This window comes from Perna viridis, chromosome 15, assembly GCF_037379345.1.
Source record: "Perna viridis isolate PV_CMFRI_1.1 ecotype Kerala chromosome 15, ASM3737934v1, whole genome shotgun sequence".
In the NCBI taxonomy this organism is placed as follows: Eukaryota; Metazoa; Mollusca; class Bivalvia; order Mytilida; family Mytilidae; genus Perna; species Perna viridis.
Window position 1 is genome coordinate 17,359,236 of NC_142459.1, and position 27,941 is coordinate 17,387,176.

Sequence of the window (27,941 nt, forward strand, 5' to 3'; positions counted from 1 at the left end):
AATAACTACATTTATAGTTCATTTGATTTTGCATATAGACCCGTGCCTATATGCATACAAAATATACATGAGACAAAAGGGCGCGTTTTATATGTTTATTTAGTAGCAGATGAGCTATTCGGGTACTTATTTATATTGTTCTCTGCAATGTATACAGGAATTTTGTTTGTAGACAGTGACAAACCAACAGATGTCGGTGGCGGAGGCCAACCTGCAAAATACCCGACTGAAGAGTATGCCCCACTAGCGACTTGGCTGCTGCGTTGACGTTCTAGCGTAGCTACTCCTAGCGTTTAGCCACTCTAATTGTTTGGGAGTACGTCAGTCGGAAAGTTGGCATTGTGACTGGAATGATGTGTTGGCGATCTGGTTTTCTCCAAGACCCAACCCAAAATACAAAGTATTAAGATTTTTACCGGTTGGTTCTCAATATACGAACATAAATCTCAGATGAAGCGAAGGAAATGCAATATCATGATTGTGGAACAGGCATTTGCATTTAAAACACGGCCAACAAACTTGTTATACCAAAATAAGAAAAAAGTCCTTTCCAGTGAGTTATATACCAATGAGTCTGCTTTCATGCATATGAAAACTGTTTGTATGTATGGTTAAAAACCCGCTTACGACGCTTACGACATACACAGGGACATTTCAAATACAAGCTTAGTAACGGGTCCAAGACTGCATGGCAAATACATGCACGTCAAATTAATTATTTGTCGATGACCTATCGTTAATAGAGCCAATATTAAAATAAATTCGTAATTATTCATTTACTAATCAATTATTTATGATGTTGATTGTGATCTTACGTGTAATTGTTTATCTGATAATTTGTCACGATTATACTTGTACATGGAGACACATATATATATATATTTTTCGTCGTGCTCGAGAAAATAATAATAAAAAAAATAATAATTTTAGATTCTGACCTGAAATAAAAGTGCATCATTGATGGATTGTGGGACCTTACATTTTTTTCACTATTATATAGATAATCATGATTTTCCTGTTTCATTTTATTGATGAATCTATACCATCAGATTTTTAAAACATATATTTGACTGAAACAAAAAGAAAAAAAATGACATTTGATAATTTAATAATAAGCCGCTGGTGCGTTTTAAAGGCCTAAATTAAACGAACCCGCATTCTCGTCAATCGGAACTTCACAACATTTCTCTTTGCAAAAAAGACAAGTGTAGCGGAGTTCCGATTACCTTTCGCGGCATAGGTCGAATAGTTCTGATAGAGGACTTGATTAAAATGATTTGAGGACCGAATTGTGGTTTTTGAACCGTTTGAAAATCCGACTTTGTTATCCTATACTAGATTATTACTAGGTAAAGAGCTTTGAAAGAGTAATCAAGAGAACCAAGGTTATAGCGGTAATCAAAAGAATGTAATCCAGGGACAAAGACCAGACATGGAAAACAGACATACACAACAAAGACCATAAAGTAACTAAAATAATACATACAAAGTAACGAAAGTAAATGAGCAACTCGGACTCCACTAAAAACTGGGAGCATGGACCAGGTGCACCTGTAGGGTAAGCGTCCTCTGCTTTTCTAGAAACACCCGCCGAGTTGCTCATAAAAAGTCAAGTCCGTGGTAGACAAACGAGGAAAGGAACAACCGACAATCTTTATTTTATTCTGTATTTGCCACCTCATTCTGATTTCCACATTTTCCAAAATTAAGTTAATTGATACATGTATACACTTATCATCGTTTTCTCAATTGTTGTATATGCTCAAACTTTACAAACTGTATGAGCCTTCAAGGTATAGGAGGTATATTTTTGGACGAGAATGTAGGACAAATAGGATTAGCGGCTGGGATACAGGGTTCTCATTTTGTTTCAGAAATCGTTATGTTTGTTCAACGTCAAATCATGGCTACAGGTGAGACACACTTTCGGGGTTAGACTCAATCCCTTTTTTAGCAAATAAGGGTAACAACAAAATTTCGAACGAAATGGTGGGCTAAATCTAAGTTTCATAGTGCGCCAAACCTCCCTCGTACATTGCATCATGAATATACCATTTGTGATTAAATGAAATCTGCATACACATGTGTCATATCAATTAATCAGCATGCGATATATTGACATAGTTATTATAAAAAATGAAACTACATGCACGTGTAACTTGTTGAAATTATATGGTAATGAGGTTTTTACAGCGATAATGTAGAAGCGTCGAAAACCAGCTTAATGACGATGAGGATATTCTCAAGAAACAATATCACGAAACATAATATACATCCGGATCCACGTCAGATGTAATAACTGACCGGCATCGGCTTCGTGATAAATATGCAAAAAATGGAAAAGAAATAATAATCCTGACTACAGTTTAACCTTTTAGAATCAAGCCATTCGTGTATTACCAGGAGGGTATCCAAAAATATTGAACAAGGTAGTGTATTAACAGGATAAAATGTGCTCATCTTTCACATGAACGCAATTGTTCACCAAAAAAAAAAGGGGGGGTGGAGTTTTAACGGCCAGAAATCCATGGATCCGCCACGTCTTCTTAAACCTGTAAAAGCTAAAAACTTGCTTTAATCGAAGCAAGTTTAACGCATTCAATTCTAATTGGTTGAAAAAGTGTCGCTGAACAATTGTTATAAATTATCAGTAATGACAGAAAGTCTAACAAAGAGAATAGTAGTCAATTGTAGAGTCTGTCACGAGCAGTGACTTTGGAGACTGTGTCAGTTCACAGATTCTGGTTTCCAGTTCATAGTTCATGCCGATGCACAGATCATGGTTGAAACATTCGATTACGCATTCCACGACGCTTCCGGTCGTCAAGCTTAGATGGTATGTAGTAGCTCTTGTACTTTGATTGTAATAAAATGTTGTTGAATTTCCTGTAATGGAAAAAAAAACATGTTTGAATAAATTGAAAAATATAAACTGAAAATTCTGTGAGGAACGAAAAACTTTTATATACATGTACCGTTATGTACAAATTCTTACTTTTAACAAAAAGCGAAAGTTCTTTCAGGAAAAATAATTATAATTTAAATTAGAAATGGTGCATGCTAGTACATGTACACGAATCAGTCGACAACTGGCATAATGCATTTTTATACACAAAAAAAACTAAACGTTTCCCCAATCATATTAAAGGCATATACATACGGCACGCAAAGTTAACCAAAAACCCCGTTATCTATAGGATAATGGGTTAACAGACCGTTATCGATGGGTTAACAGACCGTAACCCAGTATATTACCTGTGATCGGTAATTTAATTCCGCTATCTATGGGTTAGCAATCCGCTAACCCACAGATAACGCCCGCTAATCCATAGATAACGGAAAATTAATTATCAATACCGTTTGCTATTGATAATTATTTCTGATTCTGATTCTGATTGTGCAAATAGTCGAATTACACTTTCATAATGATGTTTTTTTTTCATACCATGTTTCACCTATTGCCTGATTCTTACAGGGACTGACATTTAATATCATACATTTCAATGTTATATGTGTCATTGTTTTTGTTCTATATGGACATGAATTAATTTCAAATTGAATGATGTACAGTATCTGCATATGTGTAAATCTATTTAGATTTAATAGTCAGTTTATATGAATCCTGTCTAGTGCGGTTCTGATCATGACAAATGAAGGCATTTATTTTTGTTATAATTCTCAATCAAACGCAAGCCCAAGTATTTTACGCAGGAAGGAACTGTTCATTTCAAATCTTTTTTTTTAACTTTCAGGATGAAGACTGTGAAGTATATAATAAGTTCAGGGAGATGATTTAGTGACATAAAGCAGAAGAATCACACAACTACAATGGTCAGCATCATTAATGAAGTTAGTACTTTTTTTACATCTTTCCCTTTTTACAGGTATCAAAATCTAAGAATTTCAAGAAGTTTTGGTAAAAATACAACATGTACCACCTACTTCCTCTAAATTAAAGTGTAGAGAAAATAATAGATAATAATTTTGACCATAGTGTTTTTTTTGTTTTTTGTTTTTTGTTTTGTTTTGTTTTGTTTTGTTTTTGTTGTTTTTTTTTTTTTTTTATCTCAAATGGCAATTTTGGATACATGAATATATGTAGTTCATGGATTGAGACACTTTCTGCTTTAGGTAATTAAGAGTATGAAACACTGTCAGTTGCATAATGTTCTGATGAAAAATATTGTTTTGTCACATGCCACAATGTGGAAAGAGACGAAGAAATACTGGGGAGTCCACCAGTCTGTCCGTCTGTCACACTGGATTAAACTCATCGGAAACTGTTCGTTGGATTGTGTTCAGATTTTGTAACATTGTTGATCATTATATGTTTATGATAATATTGCACCGTCATTTTCCTATAAATTTTACAGGAGTTATGGAACTTTGTTTAGCTTGTACATCCTTCACTATAGAAACACTCAGTGGATGCAACTCCTCGGAAACTTCTAAACGGATTTTGTTCAAATTTTGTTAGTATAACCATATATACCGGTAGTGGATCATATTGAACGAGCTCTTTAAGTCTGGTCTCACTAACCACTTCTAACGTTTCCGTTACTTTACATGTTCATAAAGTAATTTTCAAAGTATCACTGTGAATTCCCAGGACAAATGGCATCTTTAAGTTGTATATCATTACGAAGCTTTGAAAATAAGGCATTGAAAAAAATCATCATGCTAATGGTACGATGATTGTAGAAATTCTTCACAAAATTTACTGAAAATCCATGTTTACCTTTTGTGCTGACAGTATGGAGGCAAATTACACACACATGTAAACAATTTTCATACATTTTTGTAGTAAGTTACTACATACATTTAGTGTGCAATAATAAACACTAGCCAAATGTATTCATAAATTTTGATTTTAAATTTTAGATAAAATTATTACATACTCTGGTATAAGTACTACATTTACATGTATTGTGTCTGAATAGTTGCATATACATTTGTATCACTACTGGACTCAGCTTCTCCAAGTAGTATGGATGTACATATACACAACTGTTTTGATGTGATACAAGTAGTCATACCCACAAATATTGAACCTATTGTATATGTCTATAGTATGTAAGAGTCATGAATTTGGGAAATATGCTCCATGCAATATACATATATAGCCTAGCTGGCCGAGTGGACTAGGGCGCTGGACTTTTGCAGGCGATGTTGCCATTGATGTTACAGCGGAACGAGTTCGAGTCCCGCTGAGGGAACGACCAAAAACTTGCATCGCAGATTTGACAGTTCTAACATCGTTTGGAATTTTTCAGACCTTTCTATACGTTTACATATCTTCCCTGTATCAATCTGATCCGATGGAGCAGTGTAGTGAATAGAGTCGTCACATTCTGCGACGTTTTTATAATATTGATTTGTTGTGACATGCATCATTAATTTGATCCTCTATCCCACATAATAACATCTAAATGAACTGTCCCGTGCTACCATACATCGTGTACTAAGTTACAGCCTTAGATTAATCCTACGAGGAGGGATGACCCGGCCAGCGAAAGGTATATTTTTATATAGCCTAGCTGGCCTAGTGGTCTAGGGCGCTGGACTTTAAGCAGGCGGTGTTGCCATAGATGTCACAGCGGTACGAGTTCGAGTACCGCGGAGGGTACGACCACAAATTTGCATCGCAAATTTGACAGTTCTAACATCGTTGGGAATTTTTCAGACCTTTCTATATATATATATATATATATATATATATATATATATATATATATAATGAAAATGATTTTTATTATGTTATTACTTTTTTTTAGGCTATACCAGTCTGCAGTTGAAATTCGAATGCATGAAGTCATTGTGATTTGAGGATAGACCAAATTGGGACTAGTGTACACTGACTGTGAATGGCAATTTCAACACATGATCAAATAACTCTGGAATGATAATGTATCTGGGAAAATGAACAAAATTGTTGTTTCGTTGTTTTGAAAACGATATCCAAGTTGATGATAAATTAAGGTAAGAAGGAGCAATTTTACTGTTAGTTCATGAATAGTCATATAACATGTACAGCATGTATATGTACGGTATACAAAATATACATGTACATGTATCAAATGTAACTACAAGTTTTAAAAGAAGAATTTGAATGTGTCTTTTACTGGTGGTAAATAAATCTTGTGTGCTATATTTTTGTCATTAATATTCTATAGAAGGACAGAAGTGGATTTACAAATATCAAAGGTCAGTCAAATACTGGTCACAGGAAAAGCAGACATGTAAAGATAGGGGGAAGTTGGACTAAGGAGGTGCTGTTCTAGTGATTATATATAATCAAACTATCTGTTGGAGCATTGGTGGGAGCCGGGCACCAACTTGGATTAATAGTAGGCAAAGAAATATACATATGCAGGAAATCTAATGTACAAAACTTAGTTTTGCAAAAACCTGTATTATCAATAAATATCACTCATCACAAATGTAATAAATAAAACATGAGACTAAAAATGAAACATTATAAAATAGTAATTCAGAAATATGAAGTGGACAAGAAGCCATATTTAATTTTTTTTATAATATTTAAGATAATTTGTTTACTTTCTTAGATACATGTACCGTGCCTTATAACATTAAAGTGATTGGTAGGAAATTATATGGACCGTGCCTTATAACATTAAAGGGATCGGTAGGAAATTATATGGACTGTGCCTTATAACATTAAAGGGATTGGTAGGAAATTATATGGACCGCTTTGACATCATAATAAATGTCTTTTCCTCGCAGATGATCAATAGTAATCTACATTAGTTTGTGATACATCAGGAGAAATGACAACATATATGGACCAGATGGTCCTCTAAAAATTAAGTGGACCTCAGTAATTCTTCGGACTTTATGATTTTTGGGGGCAACCAACAAGTCCATATATTGCTCTTATAATTAGCTAAATGAAGATACAACCCCCACCCTCTTTTCGTATGCAAGATTAAGCCAGTTTTTTACCGGATGCGAAAAGTTTCTTAATTGGACCCAGATGCAGAGTTGTGAATTGTACGCTGAACTTGGTCCTAAATCTATGCCGTACACTGGACTCAAGGAGGGGGTTACACTCCCTTATATATCTTGAAAAAATGTTGATACTAACGAACAAGATTTTTTAAAGTAGGCCAATAATCCTTGTGTACAATTTGTTTTTACTACAGGCTTGCCTTATATGAATGCATCATTGAAATGGTTATATGTTAAGATCGATATTGTGTTAAAAAATTATGTACACCATTGGAAACGGACACGCACATCGAACATTAAACTGGTTGCACACACCCATTCTTATCCAAAATGTCCGTAACACGTCATTTAATAGGTCAAAGTGTTATCAATGAATTAATTGCGTTATCTATGAATTACATGTAACTTCATTTGGCATCATATATGACTTGCTTATCCATAGATTAAACGCTAATTTCGTAAATTATTTCATATACAACAGTGTTTTAAATGAGTTAACTAAAATAATTATCAACAGAAAACGATATTGATAATTATTTTTCCGTTATCTATGGGTTCGCGTGCGTTATCTTTAGGTTCGCGTGCGTTATCTATGGATTAGCGAGGTTATATATGAGTAAGCGGATTGCTAACCCATAAATAGCGAAATTTGATTATCGATCACAGGTGATATTGTGAGTTACGGTCTGTTAACCCATAGAAAACGGAGTTTTGGTTAATTTCGCGTGTAATGTATACATGTATTCGTATGTAATAATACAAAAAAAAAAGACCACTGTAGATTTAAGACAAGCGCTCATGCATTCTTAAGATTTTGTATTAAGGAATATAATTATCCCTACATGTCAAGGGGTTCGACGTAGATTTTCACTTCTTCCTATTGTAATGTTTCTACATACATGTACATGTAAGAACGGACAATCCGATTCTATATAGACATACTTAAGCAACACCCGGTTTCCACATACATGTAGGAACGGACAGTTAGATTATATATAGACATCCTTAAGCAACACCCAGTTTCCAGATAAATGTAGGAACGGACAGTTAGATTCTATTTAGACACGTAAGCAACAACCGGTTTCCACATACATGTAGGAACGGACAGTTAGATTCTATTTAGACACTTAAGCAACACCCGGTTTCCACATACATGTAGGAACGGACAGTTAGATTATATATAGACACGTAAGCAACAACCGGTTTCCACATACATGTAGGAACGGACAGTTAGATTCTATTTAGACACTTAAGCAACACCCGGTTTTCAGATACATGTAGGAACGGACAGTTAGATTCTATTTAGACACGTAAGCAACAACCGGTTTCCACATACATGTAGGAACGGACAGTTAGATTATATTTAGACACTTAAGCAACACCCGGTTTTCAGATACATGTAGGAACGGACAGTTAGATTCTATTTAGACACGTAAGCAACAACCGGTTTCCACATACATGTAGGAACGGACAGTTAGATTCTATTTAGACACTTAAGCAACAACCGGTTTCCACATACATGTAGGAACGGACAGTTAGATTCTATTTAGACACTTAAGCAACACCCGGTTTTCAGATACATGTAGGAACGGACAGTTAGATTCTATTTAGACACGTAAGCAACACCCGGTTCTCAGATACATGTAGGAACGGACAGTTAGATTCTATTTAGACACGTAAGCAACAACCGGTTTCTACATACATGTAGGAACGGACAGTCAGATTACATATAAACATCCTTAAGTAACAATTCGCGCATTATAATTTACAACTATTTTGTATTTTGTTTTTTTTACCGTTTCATTGTATTCTTAGCAAAAACAAAAAAAAAAAAAAAATACACTCCCACATATACATGTACGTACCTCGTGGAAAATATGCTATCAAATGAACATCGTCTTTATAACCTTGAAAAGACAACTCGGTGATATTCAACGGGTTCGTGTCACTCCAGGACAAGAACTGATTCACATCCGGTATTAGTCCCTTTCCAACTTTCACCTGACCTTCTTTCCAGGAAATCCAAAAAGGCCTGTACACAGTGCTACTCAAGGCAGAGGCTGATAATAGAACAAAGGAGACTTACATTGTATTTATCTCTCAAACATGTTCGCATCTTAATTACAATGAAATGGTGACATTTTGTAGGCATATGCATTTATCAGATTAGTTCTCCATACGAAAACAAAATGTATTCATGTATTCAAAAACATACTATCTAGTCGAATATAAACATGTATGTATACATCCGCGAAGAAAATTCGTTTTCTTTATCCATAAGATCTACATCGCAGAAGCATGTTTATCAACTACCCCACAGTTTAGATAAGAAGGGTTTTTTTTTCTTTTCAGATCAAAGTAAGTTTGATATTCCTGGTCAAGTGAGCAAGTAATAATACAAAAAAGTGTGAGGTATGTTTTTCACCATAAAACTTTTCACATGTGAATTATTAGACCGTTTTTTCTCCACTGCTGCAGACATGCCAAATATACACTTCCGTAAGAAAAACCTCAAGGCAATATATGTCACACATGCGCTCTGACTAGTCTGCAAAAAAAAAAACAAACTTGACAGGACGTTTAAAGGGACCTTTTTGTGACACGTACGTGTTGGGGAGCTACATTATCGTTGCTCGACTATTATCAGATCATACTCAATTCCAATATGACGATAGCCACGGAAGAAATGCCAGTAGACAGGAATATTTAAATATTTTCAATAGAACCATTGAAAGACGACATGAAAACACCCTGATTATTTCAATCTGGGTGAAATGAAACTTAATATTACTCATACCAGGCTCAGAAACACGTGCGGTTCCCCTTAATGGCGATTTATAAATATCGTAGATAGTCGTATAAATATTCTTCAAATTGTAGCCATTTGTTCGAAGATTGCAGTCACTTTTTTATGTTTGGAATGTTATTTGTATAATGAGCATAGAATTTCCCTGCTTGTATAGTTGGGTGGTTTAGGAGTAACGATGGATTTTTTGGGGGGGCTAGTGATCAAAGTCTTACATATGATGAAGACACAAATACATTTACTTGCGTTTATCTCTTCATCAAACCAACATAAACAAGCTTGAATAATACCATGTACATTGTATACAATTATTTCCTCTCATCACCTCACCCTTTTTTGCCAAACCCCACTGTTATTCAATTCCCCAGTCTGTTTTTTTCATAATGCTTATGTTGATGTGTATTGTCTTTTCCTTAATATTTATTGTTGTTTTTTTTTTTAGTTATACAGTATTTAATTGCTGTCATTGAGCATTATTGTGTAATCATTGTGTGTTTGTGGGAAAGAACCTCAATGAATTTTTGAGCAAATATATACGTTTTTTTATTGAGCTAAGCCACTAGCATAGCAAAACATACTTACATTGATGTCACTTCTGTTTATTTATATTTTTTTTTGTGGGTCGGTTTTTGGGTGACGTTTTGTTTTCTTATCTTCAATTTTTTTATTATTTTATCTATTCGGTTCGATACACAGCCAAATGTGGCACATGTGATAATCATATGGTGATCGATTCATATGATAATCATGTGGTAATCTTATGACAATCATATGATATTTAACATGTGGTAGTCATACGATTATCATATAATTCTCATATGATACATGTGTTATGGGCTTATACATATGAAAAACATGTGATTATCATATGTTAACTGAAACATATGATTATCATATGGTGCTCGATTCATATGGTAATCATTTGATGCAAACCATCTGATTCTCATGCGTGGCACATTTGCATGTGTACATTGTGTAACTATGTAGACCGTCCTTGCTTCTTTTTTTTTCACGTTCTGACCATATTTTTGAATTTTGGCGAAATATTTGAATTATCCCATTCCTTGCGCTTCGGTATTGTTTGCCGATATTAAACATTTTTTCCGAGTAACGTTGCCTTTTCCTTTGTTTGATGCACATAAGATGCGTTTTCTGTATTTCTTGATCTTTGAATAAATCGTAATATTATAATAGGGTCTGGAAGTTTCGTTCTAGTTTCATTTTCCTTACCGTAATTTCTGGTGTGGAACGTTTTAAAATTCGAAAACCAGCCTGCATTTTATTGTTTACTTCCGGGATCTCGAAATGCTGTATTACAATGCAAAATATTCTATTTTACACTTTTTCTTAACATTTTTATCATGTGGAAATATATATTTGTCATTTTTGTTGGTATTGTTTCACGAAAATATGTTTTGCATTTAATTATATATGCTGAATCCAACGCTCTGAAAATGACAAATTTCTATGCATTTGAATGGTGGACTAGGACCCATTTTTGTGAAACCACGGAGTCACAAGACGAGACTTACAAACCCTATATTCTTCATTGGTACTTGTATCACAGAGGAGGACAATTTATCATGTCGTTAATTAATACAATGAAGGGTGTAAAGTTTTGTAGTACGGATAACTGCTTAGGTTATAATAAACACAATTCTTTAAAATCAGAATTCATACCATATTGTGTTAAGTAGCGCTCCAAATAAAAATCATGCAAAATGTGGTCCATGGTTTGAATGCCTTCATATTTTTAATTTTGATATTTTGTGTAGAAATTTTGTAGAAAACAGAAATTAACATATGGCTGGTCGTATGCGATTAACATTATATAGAATGTACTGTAGAAGTTAAAATTAAGGGAGATAACTCTGTAAATGACACTAAAATAGAATAGAAACTTCGGGATTGACGACGTGAATTATCTCCTAAGAAAGATTGGACTCAATATATACATTTCAAAATACAGATCCATAAAACATAATTTACAATACAAATGTGTCGCCTTTTTGGGTGGGGGGAGGGGGGGGTTACATTCTCTTCACTGTTCGTGAAACCACTGCATGTTGAAAGTACGGATTTTATTGTCTCACGTGAAGAATTTTAAAAATGTTTAACTACATTCATACATAAGGTACATAAACGAATTATTTTATAATGTAGACTGATCTATGCAAATTGTACACACATAAACTGTATTTGAAAGTGTAACTTTATATCAAACTACCTACGCAGCATCACTTGGGTTTTGTGTCCCATATCAGTCGGTGAACGTTTCCGGATGAATGCCCGCGTGTTGTTGGTTCCACCAATTACTACTTGATAGTAATAGGATGTTAGTCCATCATCAGTCACGAGATTTAAGTGGGCGTTCTGCAAAGCCTTTATTTCTACCGCCACGTATTGCTCACCGGAAGGATACAAGCAAAAATCAGCCAAAGGAATAATTTTGTCGTTGAAACTTGACGCCATTATGTACTTTGAGTTAATCAGGCTGTGTACTTCTGCGTAAAGATAGTTTTTATTTATAAACACTTTAACATTACAGAAGCAATGTATGTCAAATGACGCATATGCTACATGTTTTCTTTGCTGGCAAGGAACAGAAGATTGGTATTCCATGATGAACACTGTTAAAATATAGTAAATCCGGTCTAAACCCGATCCCTACAGGATATGTTAGTCTCATTCTAGTTTCATTTTCTTTACCGGAATGTCTGATGTAGAACGTATTGAAAACCGAAGACAGATCTGTATTTTATTGTTACTTTCGGGTACTCGAAACGCTGTATAACAATGCAAAATCTTCTAATTTATGTTTTTTTCTTACTATGTTTATCATGTAGAAATAGTTATTTGTCATTTTTATCGGTATTTTTTACACAGAAAGATTTTTGCCCTGAACACTGAACTCAACGCTCTCTAAATGACAAATCTCTATGCTTTTGAATGGTAGACTAGGACCCATTCTAGTGATATTACTAGGTCAGATGACGAGACTTGCATACCCTTTTGCACTTAGTTTGGCTTACATAGGTGTTTGGTTAACCAAGGTTCCATATGCATTGGATTGATATGATGGAATTTTAAAAAATTGTCTTGTAGATATTTGTTTTCATATTCGTCATATATAATTCATTTATGGCTTTAGACAGGTTTTTGGATTATTCAGGGTTAGATATAGACATGTTTTCACTGTATAACTTACGGATATGATTGATGTAAATTCTAAGGATTGAGCTATTTCAGATTCGAATTAAAGCAGGCTTATACATGTACCACCTTAACATAAACAAATTTATCTAACGATTCCTAACGAATCTTCAAAATTTACAAGATTCGATAAATAAACACAAATAAGCCATTTGAACAAGTGGTTTGTGAGTTATTAACGATTGGCTACGAGTTTGAATAATTACCACACGCTTTACTAAATTGAATGCGATGCCTTTCCGAAAATAACTCACGATCTCATTGTAGTTAAATACGAGCAATTCACTAATGCATACGAGTTCAGTCCGAATCGCTACGATTTTGTCTGTTTAACGGAAAATTAACGAATAGTAAATATTCGTGTAAAATATTTTGTCATGTCAAAAAAAAAAAAAAAAAAAAAATCTTCTTTCAAGAATTGAAATGTTGACTAGTTATTTAGACATGATCATCGACGCAAGCGACCTGAAAACGAATGCCTGCCACATGACTACAAATTGATTTTTCGTTAAGGTCGTTAACAAAGATTCGTGTATGTGAAAGGGTTTAAATGTAAATGAAGATGTAAGTAACGGTATTTTTTTGCTAGGAAATTTTCGGGTAATGCGTTTAATAAAACAAATTTGTAATATCTCTCTACAAATCCGTTTATACATGAGTTAGGGAATACGCTGTATTTTTCATCTGTATTTGACCGTTTCTTGTTATCGATTCAGTGATCACGCATCGCTACGAATGCTGCCCAGGTCTTGAGTACGAATTCCCTTTAATCATTTCAAGTGATTTCACCTGCTGCTACATGTATATGCACTTCATTAATCAAAGACTAACTATTGATTAAGAGATTGTTCAAAAAGAAACCACGCAGTTTCTTTAATATAATTTGAATGGCAAATGGCCAATTATATACCACTGATTTTTTTTGTTTCAGTGTAATGTTATAACCATATTCAAATAATCAGTAAAAAAATAAATAGACAATTGATTGCTCATAAATTGATTAAAAATTCCTTAACAGAGCAACCTAATTCTATATAAAATTTAAGAGTTATCACCCTTTATTCAATGAATTTCAATGCTTTCTATATATATATTTTTCTCTTTAACCGTTGCAGTTAATAAAAAAAAAAACAAAAAACAAAACAACATACAGTTTTGAGAAAAGGTACTTTTGTGATATGAAATGGTCATTGATTGTTTGAAAAAAAAAATTGTCAAGTGCCACTTACTGCCTGTTTTTTTTTTTGTTTTTTTTTGCATGGACACCCTCTGAACAGTTAACTGTACTTGTAGGTAAAAAGAAAACAAGTATTATCTTTAAAACAAAAAATAATCGACGCAGTAAAATTAGTTCTTTTTACTTGTAATTTTCTACATTTCATTCAGGAAATAACACATGACGCGCAATGTCAATTTTCGATACAGTTTTTTTTTCGAACAGCACTAAGTTATCAGTATTTGGCCAATTGGGAAACAGAAGCGTGATCAGGTGACTGACGTTTCCATGTTCTGTACATCAACGAAATAATGACACTTGATGTTTACATAAATTTCAATCGAATTTCAGCTGAATCGAGCAATAAACTTATGTTATGGAGTTCACGTGATTTCGCACTAGTCGAGCCTTCACAAAAATTCACATGAAATTTCCACATGAAAATAGCATGTATTTTATGATAAAATAAAGAGAATTTGGCGTGCAGAAAAGGATCGCTGCCTTCGATTTCGGTATAATTTCTGTGTAATGGTTTCTTGTTAACTGAAACTACCGAAAGAAACCCCCCCCCCCCAAAAAAAAAACAGTACAATACTGAAACTGAAATATGAATAAGTCTCTAATACGTTACCATTTACGCAATGTAAAATCACTAAAGCCAAGGACAAAATTTGAAGTCCTCCCATGATTTATCACCTTGCGTTTAGTCTTTGTTAATGTAAATGCAGTTCTAGCTTTAGACTTAGGGAAAAGTTCGTTGAGAATTCAAAATCAATAAAATGATTTCTCAACAAAATTAAACATAGACGTATTAATTTGAAAATATGTCAACCTTTGTAACCTTTTTTTTATTACGCAATGTATTCAGTAAAGAGTAAAAAGCTAAATTATTGATATACCACAAAAGGGAACAAGTTTCTTACATTTTTTTCTTTCTGTTCTTTAGATTACGTCAATATACTCAAGGAAAATACGACCATTTAAAGTAAAATGTTATAATTGGTTTGTGAAAACAGTTTTATTCTCAGCTTAGATTGGCATGTATAGAATAATTCCTGCTAGTATAATTACACTTCAAATAGAAATGGCAACACTATAGGCTGTGACTTGAGAAGGATTAAGTCTGACATTCATATACTGGATTGATCATCTATTTACTTTGTTTGAGTACCTGCAGTTTTTGTCCGATAGTCCCAGGAAAAGATCTGCTCAAATACAGCGCCCGATAATGGCACATTCTATGTCATTATGTTGAACAATTTTAAGATGAAGCATAAGAACGTGTTTATTTAATTTCATGAAAGAAGCAGACATGTGGGTTACATTTCAGAAGTTTTGGAGTGATTTTACATTGCTCATATGCATTACACACACCTTAGAAAGCAACGTTTGAGAAAGAAATTACAGGTTCGATTAGGTGGAGAATCAGTATCAGTAGTCAATAACATAAAAGTTGCTGCGTAACTTTAAATATGTCCGTGGTATGTTTTACATGTATAATGTGCAATGGAATTGTTTCAAGGGATGTGCAATGAATATCAATACTGAAAAAAGAAGAAAATTGCACATTTTTGCAGAACATGTTCACAACATGTACACTACCTGACGAATATATGGATTCGCGTTTGAAGAAAACAAACGGAGGTTTAAAAAGTTTATTTGTATTTAATTCTTAGTTGTGGACCGATCGACCTTCATAAAAATCGTTTATGCTCAAGTGATGTACTTAGGTAGTATATATAGGAATACAACAGCTCCCTAAAATAACAGAAACATGGTCCACTTTCGCTTCACCGATTCTTACAAATGTAATATGATCTATAAAAATATTGGGATATATGTACATATTAATCTTACTTAAAGGAAGACAGAGATGTTTTGATTGGTTTGAATAAATAGACGTTGTCTAGCCGAGATATTTCAAATGACATAGTAAACAAAGCAAAATTATGTTTCAGGCTAAAAACGTTAGAATGCCTCGAAGAAAATAATAATAATAAAAAAAAAAATAACAAAAAAAAAAACAAAAAACAAAAAAACAAAAAACAAAAAACAAAAAACAAAACAAAAAAAAAAACAAAAACAAAAACAAAATTGAGCATCGAAAAACTGTGTCGCTTGACTTTTGGTGAATGAATATTGTCTAAAGTTTTTCAGTTCAGTAATGTGTTATAATCCCTCATTTTTTACCATACCGTTTAATTTTAATTTGTTTGTTTTTGACTAAGTTGCATTTGTAGCTGTTTAACAAATGCCACACAGTATTAATCGTCTTTTCACCACAGTTACCTGACGCTTTGTACAATTTGTGCCTTGTAAGTATAAGACATATTGGTATCGATACAGATTCAATAAGAATAAATTCAATAAGACTTATCCTATCGGAAATTCCTGTACTAAGTCAGTACCATAAAGCTGGTTTCCTGCTTTTTTTACACCAATATTGCCTAGATTTATCAATTCGGTAGTTTTTTTTACATGTACAATGTATAACCCTTCATTAACATTTACTAATAAAAAGTGATTTGCCCGTTTTAATTAACCCGTGCAATTCAAAGAGCGACGTATTTCACACGAAGTTATTTAATAAGTTTAAAATGACGAGGCATTTATGTATGATATTAATACAATTACTTTCTTTTTGGAGTGAAGACAAAGACAAACAGAATAGGTTGGAGAGGGATCTTTTTTTTTCACGAAATCTGCAAAACAAACTTGAAAAATGTTAAATGGCACGAAAACTCTGGCAGATATTTTCATCACAACCCGTGGTTATAAAGTAACGCGAATAGTTTTACAACTTGCCAAATTTGGTATAAAACAATCTAAACATTCGGATAAATTTGGATTGAATCAAGAAAAAAAAAATTAATGCTTAATCCAAGACAGTTTGTTATCTCCATGACGTACATCATTCAAATACCACAGAGGGGTTAGTCAAGGTTACCCACTCGCGCGTCAGTTGTATCCCATGAAAGAATTCATTTGAGACGTAATAACTATTATTTCGACACTAGTAATTTCGTTCATATAACTGTATCGGGAAAACGTATGACAGCGAATGACAAGTCTATATATCAGTATTATTCTTAATGACAACAGCGTGTTGGCCACTTAGCCTCGGGTCAAGATAAATAACAATACAAAAGTGTATATATCAGTTTTTACATAAAATCTATTGTCATATAGATTATCAAAGAGTTAACTGTATCGTGCAAATTTAGAGTTTAGCATGTCATTTACATAGAAGATAATTGAAACTGTAGAACCTGAAAAATTCATGTTATATTGGAATTATTCTACATAAGGGTTATTTCCCTTTAAGATTTGGAATACTATCAATTTATTTGACAGTAACTTTCTTTTACGGACAATAATTGGCATGGACAGGAAGATTTTCTGTTGAAAGAAAATTTAAGAGTGAACATACTTTGAGTAGATTTAGTATTTTTTTTTACATTCACGGGAATTTATATTAGATTAGAAGATGAAAATATTATTAGCTGTTACACTATTACGTAAGTAGATTTAATTTAGTCATAAAATTTAGTAAATGGAATAATCACCATTTGAATCAATTTAGAAACACACGAATGCATTCAGGATATATGAAGAAACGACCTGTTACATATTTACATTTTTTATGATCAATTTATGAAATAAGTGTTTAATACTTGTTACTTAATTCTAACCAAAAATAAATGAATTAGTTTAGGAAATTATTTCGACAAAAGAGAGGAACAAAAGGAGCAATAATGAGATGTAAAATGTTATTTACTCTTTTCTTTTAATTTCAGATTGTGTTACATATGGTAAGTGTGTTAAATTATGTTTTAAGCGATCAACGAAAAAATGCATGAATATTTGTTCAAATAGGTTCATTAATGACCCATGTCATACTACTATACATGTAACACATACAATACTTATTAATGAGAGTAATTAACAAAACTTAATTCCCGGTAAAGAATAGACAACTTTGAATCTCTTTTTGTAAGTATTAAGGGTACCTTACACGACATTTCATGGTGAATGAAAGCTTTGTCTTTGCTTTGAAACTATCTATTTTAAGGACAAATATTATGCGCTAGAAACTATTTCAATTAAAGGAAGTAAAAATGTTTGAAATTTTAGAGGGAACAAATATTATTCTTGATTGACTATTTAACATTAACTAAACAACGAAGTGGAGTTACGGTACATTTTAGGAGGTATAAAGGTAAAGAACACAACTCTTACAAATCATCAGAATGTTTGTATTCACCATTTTACATCCATCTTATATAAGCATCAAAGTAATTTAGACCGATTTCATTCTGTTTCAATGGAAAGATTGAAAGGCTTTGAAGAAATTTAAGATGATGCAAACTTATCACTGATTTAAAAAGTTATGTCCCTTAATGTAAGTCTACCTCCTTAGTATAAAAGGATTCGGTATTCGCAGCAGCACGAATTGGTGTCATCTGTTATGACCCAGCAACTTACAAATATACACCCCCGTTTTAGGTATATCATGATTACCATTAAACAAATCTAGTCACTGAATAATACCAATTCCAGAATATGACACAGGGTTTTATAGCATCTTCTGTAAAAATAAAATATTCAAATTCTATTTTGGATATTAGCGTATCGAGTATTTTTGTATTGCCATATGAATGGCAACAAAATACTATTATATATTGCACACTCGTTCAAAGCCTCGGGGTATGAACATACAATGTACATTGTCTGCACTAATTGAACATTTCAATGTTTTACCGATGTGAAGGTATAACCATTAGTTGTTATACCTTGCAAAGAAACAGTTTAATTAATTACAATCGACGTAAGAAAGATCACTTAAATTGTTTTCTCATTTTTGAATGGCCTTTATCCTTTTTGACAATGTTCATGGAAATGTCTAATTACTAACCTCCCGTGAGCCATTTAAATGTGTACAGCTATCGCCTACTCTGTAGTTAACATAGCAAAAAACTGAGATGACTTAATCGGAAACTATTACGTTCAACTTAACATTTACTTTGTTTAATTGTGACATTAACTAATTTCTACCAGAAAAACCTTTTTATTTTGAGCAATTGAACATAACAGGTGAATAGACTTTTTTTGCCGTATATATGGATTTTTAGTCAGCAGTCGTGACGAGATAAATTTGTTCTGTTAAATATTTTATCTAAAGTGTCTTAAAATAAACATCCTTTGTGATGTATGAGGAATAGAAGGAAACACATGACGTTAATGTAACGTTTTCTCTTGATCTTATGGGGTCAGACCTGCCACATATGACATTAATTGCTACATTGAGAATTATGATACGACATAACTGCGACATAGAACAAGGCTGACCAGTTTGATTTTCGCTCGAAATGTGTTGTAAAAAACATTCTTGTAACATGTACGTTGATGATTGTGACATGAGGTATTTTGTTTTCCTATTGAAAAGCCAAACTTTCAAATGATATACTTAACTTCGATATTTTGCACACGCAAATTTGTAACTTAAAACATATGACGTTTTGTGCTGTCCATAAACTATTCACCAAACGTGTAAATCAATATTAAATTATACTATCCAGGACACCCACTTACAATGTTCTTTTTGTAGTATTGCTAACGTAATTGATAATTTCAGTCACTGATCTGTATATATGATTAAATACTGCATGTACTAGTTTACCCACACTAAAAATATTACCGAATTTGTAAATGAAGTATTATCTAGTTCTTGTAGTTTAGTCTGGTGAATACCCTGGTAGGGAAATGCTATAAACTTTGTGTACGGGTAAAAAATAGCAAAAAATTGTATGAAGCCCCTTTTAAAACTGGACCAGAACCATTCAATCAGATCGGTCAAAGGTCATCGGTGACCGATCCGCCAGCAATCATTCAAACAGCGGTCATAGATCAGTCAAATAATTGCACGGAACGGTTCAGGGATAAGTTTTGAACTTATTTTAACTTCACATGGATCCACAGTATTTGGATATATATTGGCATTGGCGAATCGTTGTGGTGGTATGGGAGTTCAAATGCACGAGACTTGCAACACCTCCTCTCCTTGTAGGAAAATTATATTAATCGTGTGGTGTAGTCGGCCAGAACTATTCCCCTATTAAATATTTGTGAAACGCTCATATTCTTTAAGAAAATATATCATTTAAACATTCGCATATCAATTCATCAGGAACTAATCAAATTGTAGCGATTGATGTGGAGAGAGAGAGCTGAATGAAATCGTTTTATTTGTTGCTTTTCATAATTGATTGAATGTTTTGGATTAAATCCTAGTCTATTTCCCTTCAAAAATTAGAAATTTTCTTTGGGGAGTTTATAGTTGAAATATCTCGTGAGAGAGAGCTGAATGAAATCGTTTTATTTGTTGCTTTTCATAATTGATTGAATGTTTTGGATTAAATCCTAGTCTATTTCCCTTCAAAAATTAGAAATCCGATTTTCTTTGGGGAGTTTATAGTGGAAATCGTAATGAAGTCAACGTATAATACATTCCTATGACAATGTCTTTAAAATATCTTTAGAACATGAACACAGATATTTAATAATGATGAAATATATATTTTTGAATCAATTGATTGCATTCAAATGCACCCAATGACGATTGATCTAAACCAGATGAGAGTGCTTATATATTTAAACACATAAAAAGGGTTAATGTTTGCAGAAGTGAAATGAATTTCTTTTCGGGAGTATTATTCATGTAGCGACGAGTCTTTTACATTTTTATTGTATCCCAATGACTTTGAAATAAGCGTTTTTGACTTTGAAGTGCCGAATAATATTTTCTGACATCTGCGAGGACTCGAAGTACTATTGTTTGGAATTCGGTTTTCTAAAAAAAGTAAAAAATTGTTTCAGTCGACTATAAAAGAGATACAATGTATCTGCTCATTGTTTCTATCATTACCAAGAACAAAACTATTTCATTCTTTTTTTCCGGAAATTTATGGGACCCTTTTAACCCAAAATAATGGTACAGCGATAATTCAATAGACCCTTTTGTGCTAAATGTGGGATAGTCGATAAGCATGCGCAGAGGATGTTCAATATTTATTTCTTTTGTTTCTTTTGTTCTACCCAAGCCCTACATCGCAGAAGTCTATATTGAGCATGCTCATCAACTTACCACAAAAGGGTCAATTTGTTTATTTGTTACTCAAGCTAGAAGATTACGAATACAAAAAAGTAAACTATATTTGGACAGTACGTCAACAAAAATCTAACAATGAATGATCGAATATTACTTTATTAGTTTATGATACTTTTGTGCGTAGATGTCAATATAAATTATTCAATATGTCAACCAAAAGACAAGACTTTAGCAAAAAATATATATTGACACTTTTTGTGGTCAGTAGTATTTATCATAGGACAGGCTCATTAACTGTGCTTGTTAATTGTACTTTTAGTGCTATTTACCCTAATATACCTATTCTATTATATCATTTTGTATTGTTTTTTTACACCATCCCGCTTATCAATTAAAAATGACTTTTATCTTATGTTGTTTCTGTCTTAAAGTATTCATTTTTTTTCTTAAATAGCATTTCGACAGATACTACCGTACACTCAATAACACACAAATGTTTTATCTAAATAATAACAATTATTTCTTATGTGCAATTAGAAAATTTGTTTGTTTGTTTTTTTTTATTATGTAAATCAAGTTTGCATTTAAAAAAACTGTCATTGCTGGTTTAAATGACGTATTCCATCTGATATTTTACAATGTATTACTATAAAGTCTATACGTTTAATGATATACTCTAAGTGTAATCATTTGTAAATGCAGGGATTGTGAGAAAAAAAATCTCAAAATACCATATATTTATGTAGATTCTTTACTTGATTATACCTGTTAACATTTTGTTGACAAATATATCCAACCTTCGTTGTAGTTGGAAATAGGTTTAAATAGACAGTTTATCCATTTGGTTAGAGGATTAATTCTTTAGCCGAATCGGTTTGTCGCTGACTTATCATCAAGTACGGTCTGGGGTTTCATCCTCGGTGGCTTTAATTCTTTAGCCGAATCGGTTTGTCGCTAACTTGTCATCGAGCCCGATCTGGGGTTTCAACCTCGGTGGCTAAGAACTAATTTTGCGAGCCATATTGTGCTCTTCCGTTTCAATATTATGAAGTGGCAGTCTTTATAAAAATCAGACTGAAGGTGATTCATGCATATCAAAAACCCACGGAATTCAGTCTTATTTCTTGTTCAGAAACAACTTATGATCACATAACCAGTCTTAGTTTTTCATAAGGTTGTTGTACTTTTGAGATAAAAATTATATAGACTGTAAACGAAATTTGCACTTTGGAAGAGTTATTGTTCTTGATTAGCTTCATTTGGTTGATTTCAATGGGTGAGATGAATGTATGATTTTCTTAATAGTGCAGTTCTGAATACAGAAATGGTAATTGTTCTGTGGAAGTATAGCATATGTTTATTGCATCATTTGTTTGGTTGGTTTTTCTTCACCATGAATCACGTTACCATTGGCAGAGTCTGAATTTTATGTGGACTGGTACTTTAAAGTTTAATGTCTTTGGACCAAAGACGATATACATTTGGTCATTCAAAACGTAACAATGTCACTCAAAGCATATGAGCCATTTAGTCAACCTAAATTATTTTGACCCTCAATATAATTAACTATACATTATGTGTAAATTGAAATGGTTCGTTGAGTTGTTCTACTCAATACACTTTTTTTAGCCGACAGTTTCAAAGAACAAACTACACAATTAAACAATCACTAAATACCATATTTCAGCAACGTGCATGCGTATTTAATTGTCATTGACATGTGTCGTTACGAATAAATGTGACATTCTCTTCCAGGATGATTATGCACGATATAATTGTAATTGTTTCGTTTATAATTGGATAAACATATTTCTGTCAAAGCTAACTATTAATTGTGATAATTACACATAACATAATGTAGTGCAGTATTTTATTGTCGTTACCTTTTGTAAACTAAATGTATTAGATAATTGATAATTTTAAATAATGGATATATGTTGATTCATAATCATTTGAGACTCATTTATCAATAAAACGGATCTTTATGAAAGAGTAATCAAGGGAACCAAGATACTACAGGAAATCAAGAGAATGTAATCAAGGGAAAAAGAACAGACATGGAAAAAAAAGACACATACAACAAAGAACACACAATTGCCAAAATAATAAATATACATACAAAGTAACAAAAGTAAATGAGCAGCTCGGACACCATTAAAAACTGGGAGCGAAACGATGTAGAATGATCAAGAAAAAGTTTAGTATTGTTCGTCAGGAAAAAAAATAATGGGGCACTGAAAGCGTTGTATAATGATGTTTCAAATTGTTTACGTAGAAAATGAAGACAAAAACAACGATTATATATATTTAGTATCACCAGCTTTACAATATTACCTTTTTGTTTCTATTTATGAGTGAAATAAATATTTCAAAGATAGTCAGTTGAGAACCGTGTATATTTTGGGGGACCATAAATTGACTGATAATCTATACACTTTTAATAAACAATTCTTTTTCGCTTTATTCAGCCCAATTAAAAGGTAAATGTTGATATACAATGTCATATTACATATTACAGTTTTTGAATGGCACAAACTTTCTATTGGCATCGTATATCACCATCATTCACCGTTGTTCCAATCACCAAACAAAATACCTATCCCCTGGTAGAGGTCCCATTGGAGTTTTTGTTAATCACATATTTATATTATCAACTTGAATTTGATAGTTTTAAATTCTGTATCATTTAAACCGTTCTTTTTGTTAAATAATATATTTTGATATCAATGAGTACTTATTCAAAACACTATCCTCAATACAATAACCCCTTTCTGCATTCCATTTCCCATCCCTACATTTACCCCATGCACATAATGTAACTTCAATAAACTATTCACAGTCATTAAATCATCCAAATTTGTTAGGTATGTGCACCTGCAAATGACACCTTTAAATGATAAATGAAAAAGACGAAACATATTCTACCCTCTGTCGCGTGTGCTGATTAATTTTGTATTTTATTACGTGTCATTATCTGGGTAGGTTACTGACATCTGTGATGTTTGACAAACGCATCAATTATGTGGTACAAAACATTTTGATATTGTAAAAAAAAGTCATATTTGTTGTCACGTATTACATATCATTGTAAATAATCTACATGTAGTACTGTCTGGGAGCCATTGCTTTCGATACAGTTAACACCTGTGAGCAAATTTTATCAGATGGTGGATGACCTAGGACAAAAAAAAATGTTTGTGTGATAATACATTTTCATTGATCCAAGATCCACCTTCTGAACCGACTGGTTGATTATTTTCAGGAATCAATTTAATAAATTGTAATTCTACCTTTTGTGAAAATCACTTTTATAATATTTGTAACTATTGTTATTCGTTACAGGAACCCGTGTATATAAATATATTTACCACAAAACTTAAATCAACTAAAGCCTCAAATATTGAAAACAAAGATTGAGTAAGTGCATTGACATTGTATGAACTATGATCCGGGCTTAAGCACTCGAAAATACCAACATGAAACGATACGTCATTTTTTTCTAAATTAATCTTATATTTGAATAAAGACATTCATACAAAGCTGATAATGCTAACAAATATTTTAAATGCAGTGATTGAAATGGCCTCATCTATCTTTTTTATTGCAATGTTTAAATAGTCATGACCTTCAGTTAAATGTAAAGTTTATGTTTGTAATATATCTTTGTTTTATCTTTACTTGTTTGACCTACTCATACAATGGTATTACATCTTGATAAAAAAAAATACAAGTAATTTTTAACGTAATAAAACTAATAAAAACAAACAGAAACAATAACGACAACATAAACAATATAACTTTACTAAGGGATTTTTTTCGAAATGAAATTCTTATATTTCGAACGTAACTATTCCTCCACTCCCCTTTAAATCCTCACATACATGACAATCTTATGATGTTTAAATGAAATCCATACGAAAACCGTCAGATAGAAATCTTGCGAAAAACACCGCGGGAGAACAAATTCTAGTTAATACATATAATTTTTGTTACGCATACGCAAAACTGAGAACGAGTTGATTTTTTTAGAACACAAGCTAATCTACAAGAAATGTGTATTCATGACCATAATTAACTATTGATAATGTACAACATTTATAAAGTAATATGATTATATGCTATATCAAGGGCATAATCTATCTCGTTCGAGGTATCTAACTAAGGCGCATAAAATTTTTAACTGTACATAAGATGAAAGAATAAAAGTAAAAAAGTAGAAGTATGTGTGTCGACTTTTAACCTCAACAAGGTCTTTTTAAATCTCAAAAAAGGTCACCCACGTCGTTAATTGTTTTTGATGAACATTGAGTTATCTCATTAACTGCAAAATAAAGTACGTTTCCCTTTGACCTTTGTGGCTTCTTGTCTCAATATTAAAAGCATTTTCACAGATTTAATTGACCCATTACATTCCTAAACACTCCAGGTGAAGTCATAAATGTAAACAAAAATATCGTAATCATGCGTATTTCTGTATTTTGTGAAGTATTTGTATGATACTCGTTAACACGAGTACTAATTTCACGTAGAATGTTTCAATGAACGCATACCCAATAAGAAAATATTTGCTTATTCTTTTGTAGCTTATCTTTAACGTAGATGGTTGCTCACTGTTTTTAATGTCTACAATTAACCATTGTACATTGGAAGATTGAAAAGAGATTTGAAGGCCTATGAGATTTATTTTGATACATTTTTGTACTAGTTTTTCATTTTTTTATATTGCAAGTGTAGTTATAAATACAGATGAAGTGTGTACTTTAATGTAATGACTAATTCAACATTTTGTACTTAAAATTGTATCAATGTTTCTGATGTGTTCGCGAATATAAAATACAGAAGATGTGGTATGATTGTCATTGAGACAGTCGCCCACCAAATGCCCAGCAATGGTCAATAATCCTTCTAAAGGTCGGCATACGGTCTTCAATGATAGGGAAGACTCATAAACTAAGCTGTATATCACTCGATCAAACATATTAAGGCGTACAAACAATTTGTGAAATTGTTTAACTATACACGTAAAATGAGCTTTCATCTGAATGGTTGACAAACAATTTGTCTGTATTTTAGGTTTGAGATATATTTTAAGAATATAATTATACCAATCATAAACATATATAGGTTACCATTAATCTTAATTAAGAATAAAAACAAGTGATGCGATATTTTATATGAGGCATATGAATTACTTATTTCAGTGCCACGGAATGATTGAACGCGTTGATTGCTTTTATCTGAAGTTGTAGAATCTATTTTGCGCATTTGTCTTAAAAGACACACATCCTTAAAAAAACAATATTAAGTGCTTTATTATGTCAGCTTTCGCGGTCACAGTGCATAGCGTTACTGTAAATTCAATTAATTTTTATGTTATGTACAGATAAGAAACAATAAGGTAGCCGAAAACAATGATTTCCGATACCTGAAAGCTGATAATTTTTAAAGAGCAAAAATAATACAAGCAAATACGTTCATTTGGCAACATCTATAGCAATTAACAACCGCGTTTACTGTATTACATTTCTAGTGATGGGTTTACATCATTTGTCATGATTGTTTTAATGTTACCTTACTTTTTTAACTTAAACATTTTTAGCAGTTCATCGCTACTGTTTGCTATGTTATCTAATGAACATATTCGCGATGAGCATAATACAGTGTAAAAAATTAATTTCATGGGTACTTATATTGTGGTTTACCACCCACTGCTAACATACCGAACCCAATACGGTTACAGTATTTTCTGAAGAAAAAAAAGAAAAGAAAAACGCACAAACACTTCAAATACAACAGGAACTGTACAACATCTAAACCAAATAATGCTGGGGTCGACAGGTCGTAAGTCATAGTGTGCAACGTGTTGGGAAAGATGTCACGTTCCTCGCATGTTAAATAAATTTGTTGTGGTATTGGATAGGTATAAGAACCTTTGCGATCCACGGGAAGAGCCTAATTTGCCCGATCCTATTATTGCTAGTAATGCTACTTGGGCGTTAAACACCAATCAATCAATTCTTGTTCACTGTTCACCGAATCCTCCACGTTTGATACTTTACTCTTTGATAAAGTATAATTCATATAATTCGGTCTAAAGCATCAATTAACAGAACAAATGAAATGGCTTTATTTGCCTTGAATTCGATTGCACTATTTCATTATAGTACTGTTTGGTAAATATCAAGTTAGTTGATATCAATCTGCGCCATGACAACTGATTTGTTCAAAGTGTCATAGTTTTCCTTTCCTCTTTCGCCTTCCCCGGGTATCATTTTTTATGAACAACTCGGCGGGTGTTTCTAGAGGAGAGGACACTTACCCCACCGGTGTACCTGGTCCATGCTCCCCGTTTTTAGTGGAGTCCGAGTTGTTCATTTGCTTTTGTTACTTTGTATACATGATTTTAATTACTTTAATTTCTTTGTCGTTTTTGTCTGTTTTCCATGTCTGGTCTTTGTCCCTGGATTACATTCTTTCGATTACCGCTATAACCTTGGTTCCGTCAATTACTCTTAGTTATGTACATTACATGTTGTACTTTATTTTTCGCCTCTTACACTACTTTTATTGTCATTCTCTTTGTTTCAGTATTGTGCCAAACTACAAGTGCTAAAAGTTCTAGAATACAA

The 27,941-nt window shown here is 32.7% G+C and overlaps 1 protein-coding gene across 1 annotated transcript; it reads right to left on the reverse strand.

Moving 5' to 3' along the window:
* Positions 1–1,109: 1,109 nt before the first annotated feature.
* LOC148597213 (uncharacterized protein 5-like) lies at positions 1,110–12,268 on the reverse strand. Its single transcript, XM_088563804.1, has 3 exons — positions 12,007–12,268; positions 8,835–9,029; positions 1,110–2,886 (listed from the first exon to the last, which is right to left on the reverse strand). The coding sequence occupies exons 1-3, from the start codon at positions 12,245–12,247 to the stop codon at positions 2,666–2,668; spliced, it is 657 nt and encodes a 218-aa protein (XP_088419930.1). The 5' UTR covers positions 12,248–12,268; the 3' UTR covers positions 1,110–2,665.
* Between the last annotated feature and the right edge of the window lie 15,673 nt (positions 12,269–27,941).